Raw genomic sequence first — 20610 nt, 5'->3', positions numbered from 1 at the left:
AAATCCTAAATGGTTTTTTTAATATATGATTTAAGGAAACATACTTTAGTACTTTAAATTATATCAGCTTTATGGACTCAAAATACCAATATCATTCTATTTCCATATTCAGAAATAAGTGCTTATTTTAAATTCAGTAATGAGAAAAACATTTTTAATGATCCAGTTATGTGAATATAATTTATTTGAAGTGAAGTTTAATGGGCATTTCAATCAAGTGCCAAATGAAAAGGTTTCTACCTCACCCAAAATTACTTCTGGCCATTGGTGGTAATGTTAGTTTCATTGCCAGTGAGACACTATTAACATTAGCTCAGCACAGCAAGAATTGGGATCGAGAATTTCAAGTTGAAATGGTGCACTTTCCAGATTTCAAACTTAGATTAGAATGTGTTGTTTGTTCGGGTGGAGTTGCCTGGTAGATGTTACTGATAGTACACACTTTTCAGAAAGCAAATGCTTTCTTCTTCTTTTTTTTGCTTTAATACTTTAAATTAAAAAAACCATAAGAATGGGGAAATAATTGCATTCACTAACATTTTAGTTTACAGAAATTGGACAGTATTCCATAAGATTGTCATTTTAAAAAACTGAAAGTTTATCAAAATAAAAAGCATGCTTTGCAAATAGCATAAGGACACGAGAAAGATGGATAGTTCTCAAACCTATTCATAGATCACCACTGGTGAATACTTCCTACCATTACATGTGGGATATCCTTCTGTCCAGGTCGACTGTTCATGAAGAAGACTTGTGACGGAATTAAGACTCATTCTGCCAGTTCCTTCTAAAATCATGATCTGCAAATGCACCAAACATTCACTTAAACTTGAACTTTTTTCCCCCACAATTGCCAAGAATATTCCATCAAAACAAGCAATGCCAAGTATCTATCAAAAGGTACCCTATTAAAAACACGTCATTACAATTCCTTTTTGGATGGAAAAAAAAACCTCCAGTGAATAGCAAAACATGATTACATTTGATTTTCACAGACACAAGGCAAGTTATTACAACACCCATCCATAAAGAATGAAGGAATGAATCAAAAACAAATAGCAGAGGAAATCTGATTCCTTTTTTTTGTTTGCTTCCCGAAAGTAAAAAAAACAAAACCTCATAAAAGTATAAAACATAATGGTGAATGTTAAAACACAAGTAATGTTATTGGACCTTCCCATTAAGGCAAATGATACCAAAATAATTTTAACAAATATATAATTTACATAATGGTAGCTATACTTCAATGGATTTATATGCCGCTTGAGAAATAGCATGAATATGTTGCATTTGTCCTGCAACGTGACTGTATTCAGTAGCTGAGGCTAGGAGCTGTTGGATGTAAGCTCTTAATACTGTCATAATATCAAACCAAGAAATAAAAAGTAAGTTTGGATAAAAATTGAATCACCCAATGGAGAAGGAGAGACAAGTAACATTTGCTGTTTTTTCCCCATCCCTTTGTAGTTTCATTGTTCTAAGTGGGTCCATCATTCCATAAGTTATGTTCCACTTTCAAAAAGTCTATGTCCAGGATAAAGTCTACTTCTGATCACTGTCAGTTTTATGAAGGTTTAATCCAAAACTCCATTCTGCTTCCTAGTTTGCTCATCCAGGATTAATTTTATTGGCATCCATGGGAAGATGCAGGGCTAGAAAAATGCTGAATGTTCCAGTCTTTCTGCCATTTAATTTTCCAGAATATTCTATCTAAATGATTTCCCTTGCCAAAACAAGAGTAATTTTGAAGGTTTGAATTGTTGTAATTTATCACAACTAACTCACTACATCAAATCTTCTGAATATTTTCAAATTAGTCAGAATCTGCAACTTATACATGCCCATTGGATAGGGAACTAAATCACTTTGTTCCTTCTCCATAAATTGATTTCTCTTACTGCTGCTATTCTTTTCAAAAGATGCAGGTTCCTTATTTAACAGCTATAATATGTTCTACAGCAAATTCCTACCAAAATAAAAAAATAAAAAAAGAAATTACATATTTGGTTGGTCCTGAACAAAAAGCAAGGTTCGATTTAAATCTAATAAGTTTCATTGTCATAAAAGGGGCAACGTTAAGCATTTCATCTAATTCCAACAAGAAATAAAGACGTCACGGTCAGCAATCACTGTTTAAAAATGTATGTAACAATGTTCTGAACTTAAAAGTGTAAAAGTGATCATACTTCATTCCCTAAACAACTATCATTCATTCAATTATATAAAAAATGAAGATACTGCTATCTCTTTCCAATTACAATCAAAGAAAGATTATGATTTCTGAGTTAATACTTGAATTTGCTGTCAGGTTGCAGATAAACTTCCTGGTTCAAATCCAAGGTTGATTGGAAGTTAGACTGTTTTCCAAGTCAATGAATGGGCTGAAATGGGATTTTGTAGTCATTAGACACTACCTATGTAATGTGTGTGCGCACACATGCATGTATATTCATGTGGATGCATGAGTATTCAAGATGCTATGGCTCCTTCATATTTTTCCATACCATTTCAATCAGCTTCCTAGAATATAACTATTTCTTTTAGTAACTACTAGTCTTCCCATTAAATAATGTAAAATTGCTGCCTAAGACAACCAGTAAAATGAACGCCAACAAATTATTGCCACCAGAGATTGAGAAAGATACTTTGAGATTTTTCTGTTCCATATGTCACATTCTTTTAGCATTTTCTGCACCATCATTTAGGTTGGCATTTCAAGCAGCAAAATCTCTTGGGCAAGCTCTGGCTTTAATACTTTGTATGAAATTGTTCTGTTATTAAAAATAACATTTGACATTAAGAAATGTCTAATTATCACTGAAGCTTGAAAATAATTTTCCCAGCAGATAACTATTTCCCCTCTCCCACTACAAAAGTTACAGAATGTTAGAATAAATTGCCACACTTATCAAAAGGTTTGTTTATCTGAAACCAGAGCTCTTATTTTGATAAAAGATATTCAGCTCAGCTTGCCACATCAGGATTCCTAGCTTTATTATACTGAAACTTTTTCATAAAGCAGAAATCATTCCAAGAAGCTTGAAAAGAAAGATGAACTGTCTCAATTTATCCTTTTGCACCACCAAATGAAAATTTTAACTAGGAGCTTGCAAAAAAAAAGAAAAGCCAACATAGTGCTAGGCTGCATTAATAGAGGGATAGAATCAAGATCACATGCAGTGTTAATACCACTTTACAGTGCCTTGGTAAGGCCACACTTGGAATACTGAATCTAATTTTGGTCACCGCGATGTAAAAAAAGATGCTGAGACTCTAGAAAGAGTACAGAGAAGAACAACAAAGATGATTGGGGGACTGGAGGCTAAAACATATAAGGAACGGTTGCTGGAATTGGGTATGTCTAATTTAATGAAGAGAAGGACAAGGGGTGACATGATCGCAGTGTTCCAATATCTCAGGGGCTGCCACAAAGAAGAGAGAGTCAAGGTATTCTCCAAAGCACCTGAAGGCAGGACAAAAAGCAACAGATGGAAACTAACCAAAGAGAGAAGCAACCTAGAACTAAGGAGAAGTTTCCTGACAGTTAGAACAATTAACCAGTGGAACAACCTGCCTCCAGAAGCGGTGAATGCTCCAACACTGGAAGTTTTCAAGAAGAGACTGGACAGCCATTTGTCTGAAATGGTATAAGGTGTCCTGCCTGAGCAGGGGGTTGGACTAGATGACCTCCAAGGTCCCTTCCCTCATCATCGTTGTTGTTGATGTTGTTGTTATTATCATCATCATCATCATCATCATCATCATCATCATCATCATCATCATCATCATCATCATCATCATCTAAGCCCTAAGTTCCTGGACTGCAATGTTTAAACCAGCTGGAAATTAAGTCAGCTTAAAAGAAAACAGCATGAGAAAGAACCTAAAAATAACCCCACTTTGATTGTATTTAATATCAGATGGGATAGAGAGACATTTGCACCAGCTTTCACAATTTTGATATTGCCTTTTACTACAATAAAAAGCTTTTCTAGAGTCTGTGGTGTACCTATTTCTTGACCTGGCCTGCCTGTTAACACTTTTCTTGGTTGTGGATTCCAATTCTGTTTTAATTATCCAGAAAATGCCCTGGTTTTATTCTTTTTTCGTTACTTGATCTAGAAGGAGAAAGTGGCAGAATCACTTCTCATGATTAATATGAAGTAAAAATCATTTCCCGGTCCCATTATTCTATCAATGACAAATATTAAAAAGTCAAGACAAGGGAGGTTCATCCTTTCCTGTTATATCAGTGAAAAAAATTTGACATGTCCATTATTTTCTTGTTCTATCACTAAACTTGTTAAAAAGAAACAACAAAAACAAACAACCCAAAACAGTTTTCCCCCTTCCAAGGATGAACTTTTTAAAAAAACAAAATGGCTGTGAAGAATGGAAGGATGAGGCAAATCTGTCTACAATGAAACGAGAGCAGGCAAACCAGATAGCAGGTGAGAAAACACGACTTCTGAGACATAGAAGAACAAAACACATCAAAGTTTGTCTTCCTAGTAGGCTGATTGTAGGTAAGAGCCAGGATTGTACATTTCTGTCTTTGAGAACTAGCCAGTGATGCTGAATACGAGGATCAGCAATAAATGTCTTTTGCTTTATGGATCCTGTTTTAAAGGTGTACGGCAATTATCAGATCTTATGAAAAAATTATAGCATTTGCTGGTTTAGCACGCACTCTAAGGATGAGGGTAGAGTTGTTGTTTTTAAGGCATGCAAAAGAGACATTTATATTTCTTTTCCCTTTGAACAAAAGATCACCAAATTAGGAAAACATGTGCAATACAAGACTTCAAAATTGGAAATGAGACAAAAATGCTTGAAATGACTTATCCAGCTCAGGTTTTGTTTTGCAGGAAGAGAAGGAGGTCATTGGCTTCCATAGTGAAAGAAGACATCTTAGAGGTATAAATGCAGAGTATAAGTCAGATAAAACCAACAGGAGAATATTTATATTGTTCAGTGCTGTTGAGAGTATAGAGCCCTTGTTCAAGTGACAAATTTAATGTTTTATTAATAAGTGCCTGTATCTGCAGAAAATGTAAACAAATCCTTTCTGGCAAAGGAAAATTTGTATAGCTGGGCAATGGATAAATCCATTTCTAAAATTCTTTTCTGAATCTGTATCCACTGAGTTATGAAAAAAATCAGGCTTGGAAATCCTTGGTCCCTTGTCATATTCCTGGTTAATCTTAATTTCCTTTACTCTGGCACAATGTATCATCATGCTTATTTGAAGGAATATATTATAATATTCCATCAGCTAAATGCTTTGATCAGTATGGAATGGATAAGGCTGAAACTATGGTTCCTTTGACCTTTCTCTAGAAAAGCATCTAGTCTAATAGTGCATAGCTAAATGTCTATGGAGATTCTCATCCATCCAGGTCATGGTTGTCCCAAAGGTGCTTTTGCAAGAGGCAACTGGACCCTGTTGTTTTTCTTTGAAGGTCTGAAGCTTCTTGGATGAAAACCAAAATGTCTTCAAAGAAAAACAAGAAAGCCCAGTTGCCTCGTGAAAAGCACCTTTGGGACATCTAGTCTAATACTTCCTTTCATTAGATCATAATCCTGTAATTTCTGATAGAATGGCTAGGATCTACTCTCTGCCTTGTGTGGCACTTCACCAGTTGTCCCTAGTTGTTGTTAGCATGCCGAGGAACTATATGTTGAGTCAAGATGATAATACATGTGCTATGCCATCTTCCTGTATAATTTACTTTAAAAATTGAATACATGCACACAATTACATAGTATACACACAAACACAAACATAGATATGTGTATTATGCATACCACAAGCAGTTTTCAGGCCATGAATTTCATAACTTTGCACTGAAGGGTTAGCTTTGCTTCGTTAGCTTTTATAAAATCTGTTTTTTTATAGAAACAGTTTTATATAAGCAGTAAAATATAACCTTCTGGCTATGATTTAGCCTTTCGTTAGATTTTTGTTTTGTCTGAAATAAATGTTCCTAGGGTTGTTTAGAGGAAACAGAAGCATGGAACGTAACAAAAATATTTATTTCTTTGTTCATTCATTTAATTATTTAGTTATCAAATTTTTACACTTTTCATCTCGTCAAACTGACTTTGGGCGGCTTAAAAACAACATCATAAACTAATATAAAAACGTGACTAAAAGCACAGTTAAAAACAGAGTTAAAAAGCAAGGCTAAAATGCACATGTTAAAAGTAAAAAAAAAATCCAAGTTAAGAAATGTGTCTCCTGGACTGCAAGACGATCAAAACGGTTAGTCCTAGATGAGATCAACCCTGACTGTTCTTTAGAAGGCCAGATCCTGAAGTTGAAACTCAAGTACTTTGGCCACCTAATGAGAAGGAAGGATTCACTGGAGATGAGCCTAATGCTGGAAAAGATTGAGGGCAATAGAAGAATGGGATGACAGAGAATGAGGTGGCTGGCTGGAGTCACTGAAGCAGTAGGCGTGAGTTTAAATGGACTCCAGAAGATGGTAGAGGACAGGAAGGCCTGGAGGAACATTGTTTGTGGGGTTGCGATGGGCCGGACACAACTTTGCAACTAACAACAACAATAACAAAATCGTTAAGGCAGAAGGAGCATGCTCAAGCATTAGCTACCTCCAGAGTTACCTAACACTCTTAACCCCCCCCCCATGCTAATTGGCAGAGGCAGATCTTAAGAGTTTTCTGAAAGCCCAGAAAGATTGGGGGCTCACCTTATCTCTGGGGGTAAAATATTCCAAAGGACACGGGCAGAGAAAGCTCTCTTCTTAGATCCTGCTAGTCAAAATTCTTTAACTGACAGGATCCCTTTCTATCTGATGGGGTGGGACAAGTCAATGCAATCTGAACAAGACGGTTCCTCAGGTAATCTGGTTCCATGCCATGAAGGCTTTAAAAATGAGAACCAATACCTTGAATTAAACCTGTAAGCAAATTGTCACCTTGTGCAGCTCATGTAGCAATGTGTGTGTAGCAAAATTCATACTTATACCCAATAAAACAACAAAAAGTAGAATTAAAAATACAGGCAAGGATAAATAATTATCCTGACAGACTAGCTTTCTTGAATCTGTAGGATCTAGTCTTCCAGGAGCTCTCTACTATTCCTGACCTATGCTATTGAGTAAGCATCCCTGCCAATCTTTACATATTTGGAATTCTTAGACAATGCTCTAGTTTCTCTCAAAGACAGGGACTTTCTAGTTTCCCAAGGTAGAGAAAACATGCTAAGCATGGCTTCTGAAATTTTTTACAGCCCTTTAGCAGTGGTGATCATGGGGGCCATCTGGATGCAATGTAAGGCATATACCTACAGGTGTGCTTCTATTTTCCCCTATGTGCGCACTGAGAAGAATTGAGTTCTCTTCTGGATGATGCGCCCCAGAGAAAAGAAGGGATGTTTAAAATGAAGCAGTCAGCAACACAGCAGGCTGCTTCCTATCCACCTTTCCCATAGGGATGTATGGGGAACTGCGGAGAGGGGAGTCATCCTGCAATTCCCAGCCTAGTTTTAAACTTGATCTTTTTTTTGGCTGGTGTCTTCTCTGATACTAAATTTGTTTCAGTTCCATTCGGCTTTCAGGGGATTATTCTGCTGACAGAGTTGTCTGCCTTTTCCCTTACTTTCTTTCAACATATCTTTGGGTTGCAAGTAAATGCACAGAAATGGCTGCCATGGGAGTGGGGATAATTAGTCATAACACTTGTTTACTGGAACACAAACTGGTGAAGATGTTACCCAAATCCCCTCTGGTTCTCCAGAAACTCTTCACTATTGCAATTCATTGTGCACAGGGGCATAATTCCCAGCAAAATGTTTGCAGATGTCCAGCATTATTTTTTCTAAGCATGCCTATGAGTAAGTCCTAGAGACATTCTTGTAAATAAAGATCATGCTGAAGTTGGCTTGCCCTTTGACTTCATTTAAATTAATAAATTATAACTAACGTAATTTCAATTTATAAGTATTTTAATTAAAATATAAATACAGGAGGGTGGGGTAGGAGCTGGGTAGGTGAGAAGGAAGGTGTGCCTGTGGTCACATTACATATCCCAATTCAGCACACAGCATGTAACGTAGCATTTTAAACATATTTTTCTTGGGTTAGCACAGGGATAGGCAACCTTGGCTCTTTTATGACTCGTGGACTTCAACTCCCAGAATTCCTGAACCAGCCATGCTGGGTTAGCAGATGGGCAACACAACAAAAGAAACTGCAGCAAATAAATAAAGCTACATTTTATTCTAAGAGGCTATAAGTTCTAAAATAAGGGCTATTTATAATTTTGGCTTCCTGAAACAACTGCTGCTTATACCGAATGCATCAGTTCTGGAGACTTAAAACTAATGGGACTATTCTAGTCAAATGCAAACATTTGAATAGTTCCATGTAAAAATAAATACCGCTAGTACCATGCCAAGAAGAATAAAAGGCAAAATGGAAGGAGCTTGGCACATTCACAAGTGCAATGTGTCTGAATATCCTGTTGTTTTTTTTAAAGTACAGTATAATCATCTCTTCAGGAGACTTATCTTTCCTGGCTTCTAGTTTCCCATTACATCACCATGAGACTCTTTCCCTTAGCTTTTTCAAACTGAGAGGCATGGTAGCCATGAAAGATTTAGAATAACAAAAAAACATGCACAACAGAAACCATAAATAGCTGCAGAGGAACATTCTGAAATCTACAATAGTAAAATAGGTTTTAAAACACTAAGAGAATTTTAAATGAATTCTTAAAAGCCTAGGGAGAAAAGTATTACCCAAAGGTGAACATCTCAGAGAAAATGGATGGCAGATTTCAACATAACAGGCTTAATATATAAAAATGTTAAAAATAAATTGATTCAACTCACTTAGACATGTCCTGTGGTGATTAGAATCTCAATTCTGAAACAAAACAAAGTCTGAAAATTGAACAAGCTACTCGTTCTTAAACAGGTATTGATGTTTCATTAATAAAGCAAAAGATTAAGTACATGGGTCACAGAATGATGATAGAATCCCAGACTATTTTGTTCTAGACTATGAACAGGATATTCATTTCCTGGTTCTTGTTCCTTTTCATTCAGAAACACAAGCTCTTGCAATCAGAGCTTATGAGAGGCTTAGCATAAAAGGAAACATTATGGACAGTAAGGAAGAAATAAGGATTGTGAGATGCAATTTATAGGAAAAAAGACAAAACAGACATAACAAATAGCAGGCAAAAGAATGGAAAGGAATCAGTGTATTCTTTTTAGTTTGGAAGAAGCCATAAGAGGCAGAAATAAGGGCTGAAGAATCTAATTTAAACTTAAATATTAGATAATAAATATGGTATCGTGGGAAGATATCCAGAACATCAATATTCTAATTAATTTTACCCGCCGTTCTGAAAATATTTCTGTCTTCTATAGTCTGCAGTAATTTGCATCTTTTAATGTTTAATTTTGTTTAAATCCTATAATTTTAATTGTAACACTTGATGGGATTAATTTCTATGAGCTGTCCCACCCATCCCCATGTCATACCAGAAGGGTAGACAATGTGGCATAGATGAGAAGCTGCAGAAGGAAGTAGAAATTAACGAAATCCCCCAAGTATGAATGGAAATGATCTACTCTTTGTTAATAATTGTTAGGAAAACAAAGACAATTACACAGTTTAGTTCACAATGCCCATTTATACATTTAGGGAGTTCCTACCTTCAGTTACTCTCTTAACTACTTTTGACTCAAAAACAAAACAGTTCAGGCATCTGTATGGAGATTTTGAAGTGATGGGGATAACAAAGGGCAAGTGCTTACTCTTTCTGTTAAAAGCTATTTGGGATCATCCATTTTATTTAACTGATAGCCAACAGAGACAAAACACCCCAAAATATTTCATCAAGTTAATTACTGTTGATGAGCTTGGCCATTAAACTTGATGGCCACTAAAAGATATTTAGGTTTAAGATTAGCAATGATTTGCAGGGAGGGTTCTCTACTTGAGCATTGTAATATGAGGGAATGGGGGAGTCAAAGAAGTCTTGAGCCTGGCCTATACATGTTGCCACTCTTGCAATTAGCCTTTGCCTTTGACCAAACTTTTGCCCTATTGGGAGGTTTCCTTCCAATTCAAATAGTAATGTATTCAAATTTATGATTCTGATAGAATGAGCCTCTATTTTGTTTGATTTTGTTTGACTTGCAGTGCTGCCTTGATGTATTCTGAAACTATTTTGAACAAGAAGCTCCATGGAAATTAATGGTGCTGAACTCTGTATTATTAAACTTGGCTCTTGTCCTGTCCCACTTAATCTGGTAATCCACCAAAGAACATTGAAACCAAACTGCGAATTAGTTATCTGATTTCAGACGGCTGGGGTTAGGTAACTTGAAGACAATGGCAATATTATGTAGAACTCAGGACAAAATACTGTATAATGCTTTTTAAAATAGCATTCCAATATTTTAAAATGGAAAAGTGCAGTTGCAATATACTCTTTCTTTTATTGGGTGAGAACCCAGCCCTATCATACAAATTAGTGCAGGCACCAGAGAAATCTATCATCCTATCTTGTGTGCCAGTACATGGCATTCTTCTGAAGAGCAAGGTATATTGGAAATATACCAGACAACAAAAAAGCATAAATGAAATAAAATTTCTGAGAAAAATTAATTCAGTGCATCCCAGCCAGGTGATGGTTACAACCGCACAGAGTAATCTTTATTCACTTGCTCTCATGTGAATGGCCAGGGAAACGCCATCCTAAAGGAAAGGATCCTTAAAGCCACAGGTTTGATCCAAAGGAAGTTAGGAAATCAATAGGACTTAAGTGAATGCCCTTTCCTCTTAGCAGCCAAAGGAAAAAATGGATTGCTTCATTAGCTGCTGAGAGCAACATTTCTCAACCTAAATTGCTTTTCTCTTGCTGCTGCAGCAGAAAATAGCTCCCCTGCCTGTAAAGCTGTTGGCAGACTTACCAAAAGTAAAATGGATTCAGCAATACAATAGAGCATTTATATATCAAAAGACTGGAAACAAGTCATCAAGGTAAAATGTACCATAAACAGAACTGTTAATTTGATTGTTGGCATGGCTTTCTGTTACCTTGTCAGTATCTTCCAAGTAATTTTGTTTGAGTTGGCAACATGATCTTTATTATTATTATTAACATCATGATCATCATTATTGCACCTGCTGTTTAAATTTGATATATTCGTCTTATCAGAGTTGAGCTTAGACTCACTTTTGTCTTGCAAGAGTATTTGAAAGTCAAAAAACAAAGAAAAGAATGCATAACTGTACTCATTCCATTGATGGTGTTTTTCCATTAAATGCTCATAGGAATGTTTTTACATCAGTAGCAAAATTTCATTGGTTTTGGAAGATGAGGTCCCTGTGAGATAGTAGTATTTTATGTACTTTTCCATACAGCCAAAAATAAAGCAGCAGTTTATGACAGCACAAATACAATACTCAGTGACTCCAAAGAGGGATTGTATTATAAAACAAGTGTAAGCAAATTTTGTTTACAATTTTTCTTTTGCTTGCTGTATAACATGAATGCCAGAATCATTAGGAAGGACCATTAGGAAAATGATGCCAATGTAAGTTAATTGTGGTATTCTAAATAATGTCCCCAATTCCCCAGCTACAAGAAGCATTTGCCTTAAATAGTTGTGTCTACAGACCTTTAACAATGAGTATTAGCTGAAAATAAATAAAACAGAACATGAAGAAATAAAGGAGTTTCACTTTCAGGTCAAAATTCACAAATAGGTCTATCCCAACATTTGAATCCAGATCTAAGAATACAATCAAATACGCATTGAGTCAAGAGTAAGCTAGGTTAAAACTCGAGAGAGTTACTTCTATTTTGCATTTGTTGGTCTCCCTTATGTCTTAGAGTAAGATTAATTATTAAGTTCCCACTAGTAATAGACCATAGGGACGTGGAATCACATTGTTTATTTTTCAATACGTCAGCCTGCCTCTTGGTTGCTGATATATATCCGTTTAACTGGCTTTCATGAGTTCATATGAAATTAGAATAAATAACAAACACATTTCCACTTAAAACTTACATTCACATATTTTCAAACATCACCTTTCTCAATGTTCTCATCGTACACATCTCAGCATGAAAACACATCAAGAAAGGATTAGAGAAGACATCAGAACCAACTCTTCACCCTTATTTCTTTAAATTATATAAATAAGGAATCAAAATGGCAGTTGTATAACCACAGCCTAAAGAAAAAATTTCCAGGGCTGTGGTTGTTACTACCAAAAGCACCTGTGAGTTTAAATACCAAAATTCTGGTATCACTAGTTGTGTAGGTTCAAACCCTAACTATTAACAAAACAAATCTAGGAGCACCAGCGGTAAATCTATGGATCATACCAAAGATTCCTTTGTTGTGTGACAGATAACAAACATGTCTGAGTACAAGAAAGGAAACAGCAACAATTACAGATTCAAAGCCATTGCCATAGGAAATCCAGCAAATGCCTCACCCTGATCTGTGTTGGAATACAATTGCGCTACCCAGAATAAATATGCTTGGAAAAGAAGCACTCTCCCTTTCAATTATCCATTCTTGTTTTAGATACAGCTACAAATAAATAGAATGTGTCCATAATAGCATCCTTTCCATAAAATTCATTTGACAGGAGGTCAGTGTCTGAAACAGGCTATGACTGCAGCTATAGCATTGCTTTGATTATCACATTCTATACATCTAGAATGATGCTAATTATAACAAAACCCTCCACATTCCTGGTATAATAATTATAATCAGACTAAACAACAGAAGAAAACACACTCCTAGCAGAGAGACAAAAAATAAGTAAAACTTTCAAAGTTTGCACAACAGGCACACACCAAAGTTAAGGGAGTCTCATAACCCAATGCTGTTCCTCAGATATTTTATATGTTACAATGTAATTCTGCCAAATAACAGTAATTTTTAGCATAATTAAAAACTTATCATTGCAAAGAAAACTTAAGAGGGAGAGAAAGTAGTAAAATACCAGTTAGGCAATACTACTGGTCTATCTGTCCGCCTGCTTTTATTAATGAAACTTTGTGCAATTGTACCACAGTGATATGTAATAATAATAATAATATATTTGGTCAAAACCATTAAGACAAATTTGGAGATAATTATGTTGGGTGTACCAACTGTTCTAACCACAACATCTTGGGTGATTTTTCCATAACATGAAAGAGTAATGCTACAATGTTATAAATTAGTTACTCCCACCAAGGCAATGAAATGAAAGCCTAACATAAAAGAATTATTGGATTAAACTGAGGAAAATTTGCTAAAAACATAAGAAAAACATAAGAAAAAATAAAGCAAGTTGATATACAACTTGATTTCTCTGCTGGGGAACAAATATCATATGCCATCCTTTACTCAAATTCCTTGATTTCTTTGCTGGCTTACTGAGAAACCAATTTAAATCAATAATGGATTCCTATCATGAGTAATAATGTTTTTTCTAATATCTGAAATAATTTCTCACTAGAGCTGGAGACAGTATTATACTTCATGCTGTACAGCCAGAACAGTGAATTTGGGAATCTTTTCTAGCTTATAGTAAGAGTGATTTAGAACCTGATTATCTGTCTGTCTGTCCATCATCTATTTATCCAATTTAGATACTGCCCATCTCGGGTGTTTTACAGATAATAGCTTTATCTCCACCTTATTATAAACCTATTTCCACTTTATAAATAATACTGTAGTCTTATAGCAGGGGTGTCAAACAGCTGGCCCACGGGCTGGTTGCATCATGTGGAGGCCGCGCCCACCCCAACTCCGGCAATGTGAAAAAAGTCGTAATATGTCACAATACGTCATGTGATGCGGCAAGTTTGACACCCGTGTCTTATAGTATTAATTGTAGATTTTATTATATATATATTTTAACTTTGCTATTATCATTGTCTTATCTCTTACAAACATTTTTCAGTGTTTCTTTCTGGTTAACAAGGTTTGTGCCTATGCATTTTCTCATGTTATCAGTAGCTTTCATGCACTTATTGTCCTAAATAAAAAGATCTAATTGTAAGTATGTTATGATAAGCTTCTGCTATTACCTTGAGACACATAGTATCATTGATAACGTAAGTTTGAAAGTTCTTGCTTGTAACTTTGTTGTAGCTAGGGATTACACATAGGATAAGTTACAGTACTCATATGCTAATATTGAAAACACATTTTTAGACTATATATAACCAGTGCTGTCATTCCCTTAGTAGAATGGCATTCATCAATGGAACAGATTTTTCTTTTGTTCTTCAACCCCACACTCCATAAAACAGATCTTGATACTGTGCAGAACCAACAAGAAGCCTTGTTGCATATGAGTTAGGAACTTGGTACTTGCATAATTTGGGATGCAACTCTTCAACAGGGGGTCCTTGGTGCTCTCTGAGCTTGCTTGTTTTCTTGCAGATGTTTCATTACTCTAACTAGGTAACATCATCAGTGCTAGTCAATGCTAGTTCCTAAATAGCACATTGAATGCTGTAAAGTTATCTATGAAAATGTCTCTGTCTTTATGACATTATAGAATATTAATACAGAGAACCCAATTAGTCTATTCATTTGCTAATTTTATTTTTAATATGTAATTGTTTGTCTAATAAACAAATATGTAACCTACGTGTTCTATATTTTGTACCATGTTGGGATTTAGTTATGGGATGATTTATTCACTATACTTAGTATAATATACCATAGTATTATTTCAATTATATTCATGCAAATTGTACCAAGTTTGCCTAGATTTCTTTTATAGCTAAGAATGGTTACTAAATTTTACTTTATTAGGGCTTCCAGTACTTTTACAAAATACTTAATAATATAGTTGTGATTCCTCTTCTTTCTTCAAACTAGAGTATGCATCACTATTATGACAGAGTAAGAGCTATAACTGAACTATTGTTTATTTTTTATCTCAGATCACACAAACATAGGGTAAGACAATAGATGTCTTATTTAAATGCCATAATAAAACAATGGCTGAGAATTACCTAGGAAAATCACAAATTTCAGAAAACAATTTTTTATATGTTGAATCAGATCATCAACCATGTAGTGCACTGTGGTCTACATCAGACAGATTTTTTCCACAGGTGCCAAATATAAGTACAATCAAGAATTAAGTTTAGGAATTAATAAATACTCAATAATTTATGGATCACAAAATCCCCCTGGTTTTTGATGTTCACATAAAATCCTGTGAGATTTCAGTGTCCTCCCAGTGGTGGGATTCAGCCGGTTCGCACCACTTCGGCAGAACCGGTAGCTAATTTTTTATTGCCCAGGCTCAGAATGGACTTCTGGAAGCGGCATCCACACAGAGAACTGGTTGTTCACATATTTGAATCCCATCACTGTGTCCTCCCATAACATCTCCTGAGATTTTTAACAGCTTCTTATAATATTTCAGAGGAAAAATGACCAAAACCCAATGAGAATCAATGATCTGGGAAAATACCTGTCATATTTTAATTTATTTATCAGTTTTATTTTATAGTGCCTAGAGTCTGGAAAATTATGTATCAGTAGCTCTTCAAAAAATGTCCATGTTCTCATCTGAAACACCTCAAATTGAATCAGATATTCTTTTTATGCAAAATAGAGTCTACTGCTATGTAATAGATTAGCCCTACATACAATATTTTAATAATTTAATTTTAAAAAACTAGTACCTTTAGCTTAAATTTGTTTATAGATAGATGGAGCAATTGAACACTCTATTTATTAGATCTCACTTAGGAAGAAAAGTTGTGCTGCATTAACTTTCCTACGGGATTTCTAATTTAATAGAATACTCTAATACAGAAATGTGGTCCCAAGTATCCAGTTCAGATTGAAACATTGTTACATTACATATTTTTCTATGTATACGAAGCTACTACCCATGACAGAAATAAGTCTATGATATGTCTCATCATTGTAGCCTTTAGATCTTTAAATGCTGCCGTCCTCTTGACCCACAAAATATAAACACCCTCCACTCATACAGTATAGTGACTGTATTCATTTCATGGATAACATCAAAAGAGAGAGGCTTGCATAAAGAGTGGGATAAATCAACCTTAAGCTGGACTGGAAGTTTGGAAGTGGAAAAAAAAAACTCCAATCCATATTTATTGGAACTAAACTGTTTTATATGCCAGGATGATATAATTTAATACAAACCTGAATAAAATAAGGAGTTTTAAGAAATGTCTCACATTCATAGAGTCAAGTGCTTTCATTTTAAAAGAATTCTAGTTAGCAATGAAGCTATTATTAGCATAGTTAACATCTGTTGTTGTGTATGATGTCAACTTCTACATCTAATTTAATGTTGTTTACTTTGTGCCTTTAAATGCTGACTACACAAATTGACTACTTAGAGAAAGCTATGTTTGCTGGAAAATAGAGATATAATTCGTCTTAAAATAATTATGTGTTCTATGTTCCAGTGCCCCATGTGAATTCCCTGTATTTAGACAGAGAAGTCAATTCTTTGTGAAAAGAAAGTTCAAGTGGAGTTCACACTCAATTATAAAGAATAAGAAAACTAATTTTACCAAATTTCTGTGCATTGAGATACACAGACTATTGAGATACACAGGTATCATCGATTAAGACTCAACACTATAAATCAGTTTAATTACATTGGTTTCCATAATAATTAAGAATGTTGCTTTTCAGAGCAATGCTAGAAATGATTATTCAGAAGAAAAATCTACAATAGGTCTTAATTCTTTGGTTGAACTTAAGTTATTTTCACCTACCCTGTGCTCAGTCAATTGAAATAAATTCTAATAGGTTAGATAAAAGTTTACATTTGTATATGAAAATTCAAATTCTAGTTCTTAGAAGGTGTCAGATTGGAATTCTTTCAAGGGATTTGTATAGAAACATAGCTTAGATTCCCTCTGAATCTCTTTGAAGGAATGATGAATTCATGCAAGAAGTACAATTACTCTGTCTGTCTGTGTCTGTCTGTCTGTCTGTCTGTCTGTTTTGGTGGCCTTTTGGGGGATTTGTATAATCCTTTGGATTAAGTAAATTGCAAAAGTAAGAAGCTTCACTACATGTCCTCAATTGCAATGTTTTACAAACACCTAATGGAATAGAAATGGCTTTCTCATATCACAATCTAATACTGCCACTTTCTGTATATAAAAATTGCAACATATGCAAGGAAATTAGGTAGACTATCACCATCTGATCAGCTCCTTATATCCAGCTTTTGTAATTATGTTGGAGAACACAAAGAAAGCTCTCTGTCTCAATAGTTCTAATATTTCCTAGCACTTTTCTATATCTTAAGCATATACTTTTGATATATGGGAAAGGAAAATTATACTTCCAAGGAAAATAGATAGATAGATAGATAGATAGATAGATAGATAGATAGATAGATAGATAGATAGATAGATAGATAGATAGATAGATATGTCACATTTCTAGATGATGTGAACTCCTGTTTGTAAACAATTTTATATTTTTACCTCACTGTAGTATCAGCCACCCTTTATAACAATAACATAGTAGAGTATTTTAATATTTGAACACTACTTTTGGCAACATATAAAATATAATGGAAGCATATCTGTTATGTGCAATTAAGTACTTGTAGGCATTTCTTAATGTAAAATGTTTATCTTTTTCTCTTATAATTTATAGAAAAATGTAAAAAGGGAACTGTAGAAAGGATAGAAAGAAGAAAGAACAACTTATGTTTAATTTTTTAAAAGCAAATAGTAATTTATTGCAGTGGTTTTCTTTTAGTTTGGTTCAGAAGTGAATCTGATTGTGCTGAATGGACTAACTTCCAACGAAGCGCACAGAGGATCTGGGCCAAGTGGACGGGGGAAAACGCAATAAGAATTTTTAGCACAAGGTAAAAATAACTGGTAGCCGACTCTGTTTTCCTTTTTTTATCATAGCAATGTGTAAAAAATATTATTCAGGAAAGGAATAGATCACCTTCAGTTTGATATGGTTGCCAAAGACATTTATCTATCTTCAGTTTATGTAGCATTAAAATCAACATTCCCTCTGCTATCTCTTTAATAGAAATTATTTCCTAACTACCAATAAAAATTATCAGGCTTAGAATTCTGGTTAATATTAAACTTCAAATGAAAATGTTAAACATTGCCTGCTACACTGCATATCTACTTTGTACATGCACACACAGGATGTACCTTCAAGCTCTTTTCATAATCATAAATAACCCAAAAACAAAAGTAAAAACTAAAATTGCACTTATACAAATGGATCTTAGACAAACACCACAGCAAACCCCCTAAAATGACTTGGAATTTAAGTCCCTATTTTGCTGTTATTCCATTCTGCTAAAATTCCTAAACTTGAAGTATATAAAGCTGTAGAAATAATTAAGAGCATGGACCTGATAGGAAAGTAGCCAGAGTTATTTTTCTGTAGACTGGGGAAGATCATCGGGAATTTTTTCTTTGGCTGAGATCATACCAGAATAGAAAACGTTTTAGTAGAATTTCATGATACACAGCTATTAGTAATTCCAGGGTTGGCGATGCGAGCCATAAACCACCTTGCCAAACATTTCATTGGAGAAGCAAACATACAATTTGGTGTTGATCCATGGTTATGTAAGTTTCTTATATTACTAAAACTAGCATCTCGTATGTTTCAGAAAACTCAAAGCAATGTTGAACTCAACAGATCTGACTTCTGGTCTGCCCATCATTCAAAAATATGCCATCAAGAAACATCCAAGAATTCAGTCTATCTAAGTTTAATAGGTTAGCAGGAGTTAGTAGGAGCAAACAACTCTTAAGAAATTGTCACTTTTTTCCCTTTTGCTTATTTTACTTCAGCTTAGTGACTATATCAGAGCTGAGCAGACAAAAGTCAAGATAAATAAATGATATTATTATTATTGTTATTAGCATTTTTACTCCAAATGTGCTCTACTTTTCTACTGGCTGAGCAAATCGCTGCAGCTTGCACATAGTTATGATACTTTAAATTAACTGATTTCACTGAACTCCAAGCTGCCAAAGAGCAGGATGGCAGCCAAATTCTTTTACAAGCTGAACAGCTTTTGATCAAAGAATTCCACCTGCATTTTCGGAATAGAAGATTTATCATCATACCTAAACGGTGCATGTACTTAAGCATTTTTTTAAAAAAAATTCAATCCTAGTGGTTGTTTAGGAAAAAAAAAAAGAACTGAAGGAGAGACCAAATTTAAAAGCCCCTTACCTCATTTAGCTGCTGATTCTGTTGAGGAAATCCTTTAGTTAGAGAAAAAAAGTCAAAAGAGTGGTCAAGGTATGTCAGCTATTAAGTAAACATAGGTGGCAGGCTATCACTTCACTCGTAGCAGTGAAGATAAATGGATGTGATATTAATTTTAAAACATGTTTTAGAATGCTTAGCTGTCCAATTGTGGAATCCCTTAGGTCACTTCCTGTTATTCTGATTGGATCTTCTAAAATTAAACTTTAAAAAAAAAAACAGTGCTTGCAAATATTTGCATACAGCCAGCCAACTCACACCTTCACGCACAAACAAAACAAGTCTAACCAGGTTACATTTGTGTCCTGAGAACAAAAGAGAGTCTTTTTAGTGGATGAGACATTGGTTTCCCTGTGAGAGTGTGTGTGGTGTTTGTGAGTTCGTGCGCCTGTGCTTTTCTTTAAAAGACCAATCTATCCCCACTCCCACCTACCCCCCAGAAGACAGGTTACTTCGGGGAATTAATGTGTGTAATTAGATGAAAAGGAATTATGCTTCAGAAACGTATTTGTAACTTCAGATCATTTGAAATCAACAGGAGGGGGAAAAGTTAAACCACAAACCAAACTGTATGCAACAGATTTTCACTGGCAGCAAGTTTAAGCAAACGTTCCTGCCCAGCATTCATTTACCCCCGGTAAGTTAGTGTAAGAGTGTTTGTGTCTAAAATGATCCTTTCCACATATTATTTCTGCACACGCACACAACACAATACAAAAACTTGGCACAAACGGAAAGCAGCATACCTGCCTAAGGTGTGACCATGGATGTGGCAATCTGTATCAAAGGGGACAACTAGAAAGTATTTGTTTTGTTCCGTTCAATATCGACAGTGCCTTTCATATTCTAGGAATAAATAAGTGCTATTTATTCAGGATAATTACAAACCAATTTATGTAGACAGGGGATAGCAAGACACTTGAGGTTGGTTGAATTATGGCCATAACATACAGTCCAGAAGGAACTGCGCATGCATTGTGCCCTTCGACGATGTTTACCACCCCAACTGCTTTTAGCAGCATAAAGAACAGATAAATGATGGTGATTCTTGCTTTACTCAACACAGGTGGGGAAAAAAATCTTGCTCGGTGTATCTAAAACCCTTCTGGATGAAAAGCAAAAATAGTGATGTCACTTGCATAGCAGGGGCAGCAACACATATAAATTGGCAATCTGAGCTCTCTCTTTTTTTTTTTTTTAGGGCAGCCCTTTAAAAGGTTTATTTGATTAATTTGGTTTGATTGGCATGTCAGATTCAAATTGTTCCAGGTGCTTCAACACTAAACCTTTTTAATCCATTAATAGTAAGTCAAGAATAAAGAAAAATAATATGC

The 20610-nt window shown here is 35.0% G+C and overlaps 1 protein-coding gene across 3 annotated transcripts in view; it reads right to left on the bottom strand.

Annotated features, from left to right (window-relative positions):
- The window catches only part of EHF (ETS homologous factor), a 39955-nt gene extending 20563 nt beyond the window's left edge, over positions 1-19392 (bottom strand). For 2 of the 3 annotated variants that reach the window (XM_015818399.1, XM_015818401.1), the window contains exons 1-2: positions 19241-19392; positions 701-800 (exon numbers count right to left, since the gene is read on the bottom strand). In XM_015818399.1, the coding sequence (XP_015673885.1) occupies positions 701-797 (97 nt within the window). In that variant the 5' untranslated portion in view covers positions 798-800; positions 19241-19392. Of the gene's footprint in view, positions 1-700; positions 801-8857; positions 8892-19240 lie in introns of all 3 variants that reach the window. The other variant, XM_015818400.1, reaches the window with a different exon arrangement.
- Between the last annotated feature and the right edge of the window lie 1218 nt (positions 19393-20610).

This window comes from Protobothrops mucrosquamatus, unplaced genomic scaffold (genome assembly GCF_001527695.2).
Source record: "Protobothrops mucrosquamatus isolate PMUCROS unplaced genomic scaffold, P.Mucros_1.0 scaffold734, whole genome shotgun sequence".
Classification (NCBI taxonomy): domain Eukaryota; kingdom Metazoa; phylum Chordata; class Lepidosauria; order Squamata; family Viperidae; genus Protobothrops; species Protobothrops mucrosquamatus.
Note: the sequence above shows the minus strand (reverse complement) of the source record. Positions and strands in the feature narration are given on the sequence as shown.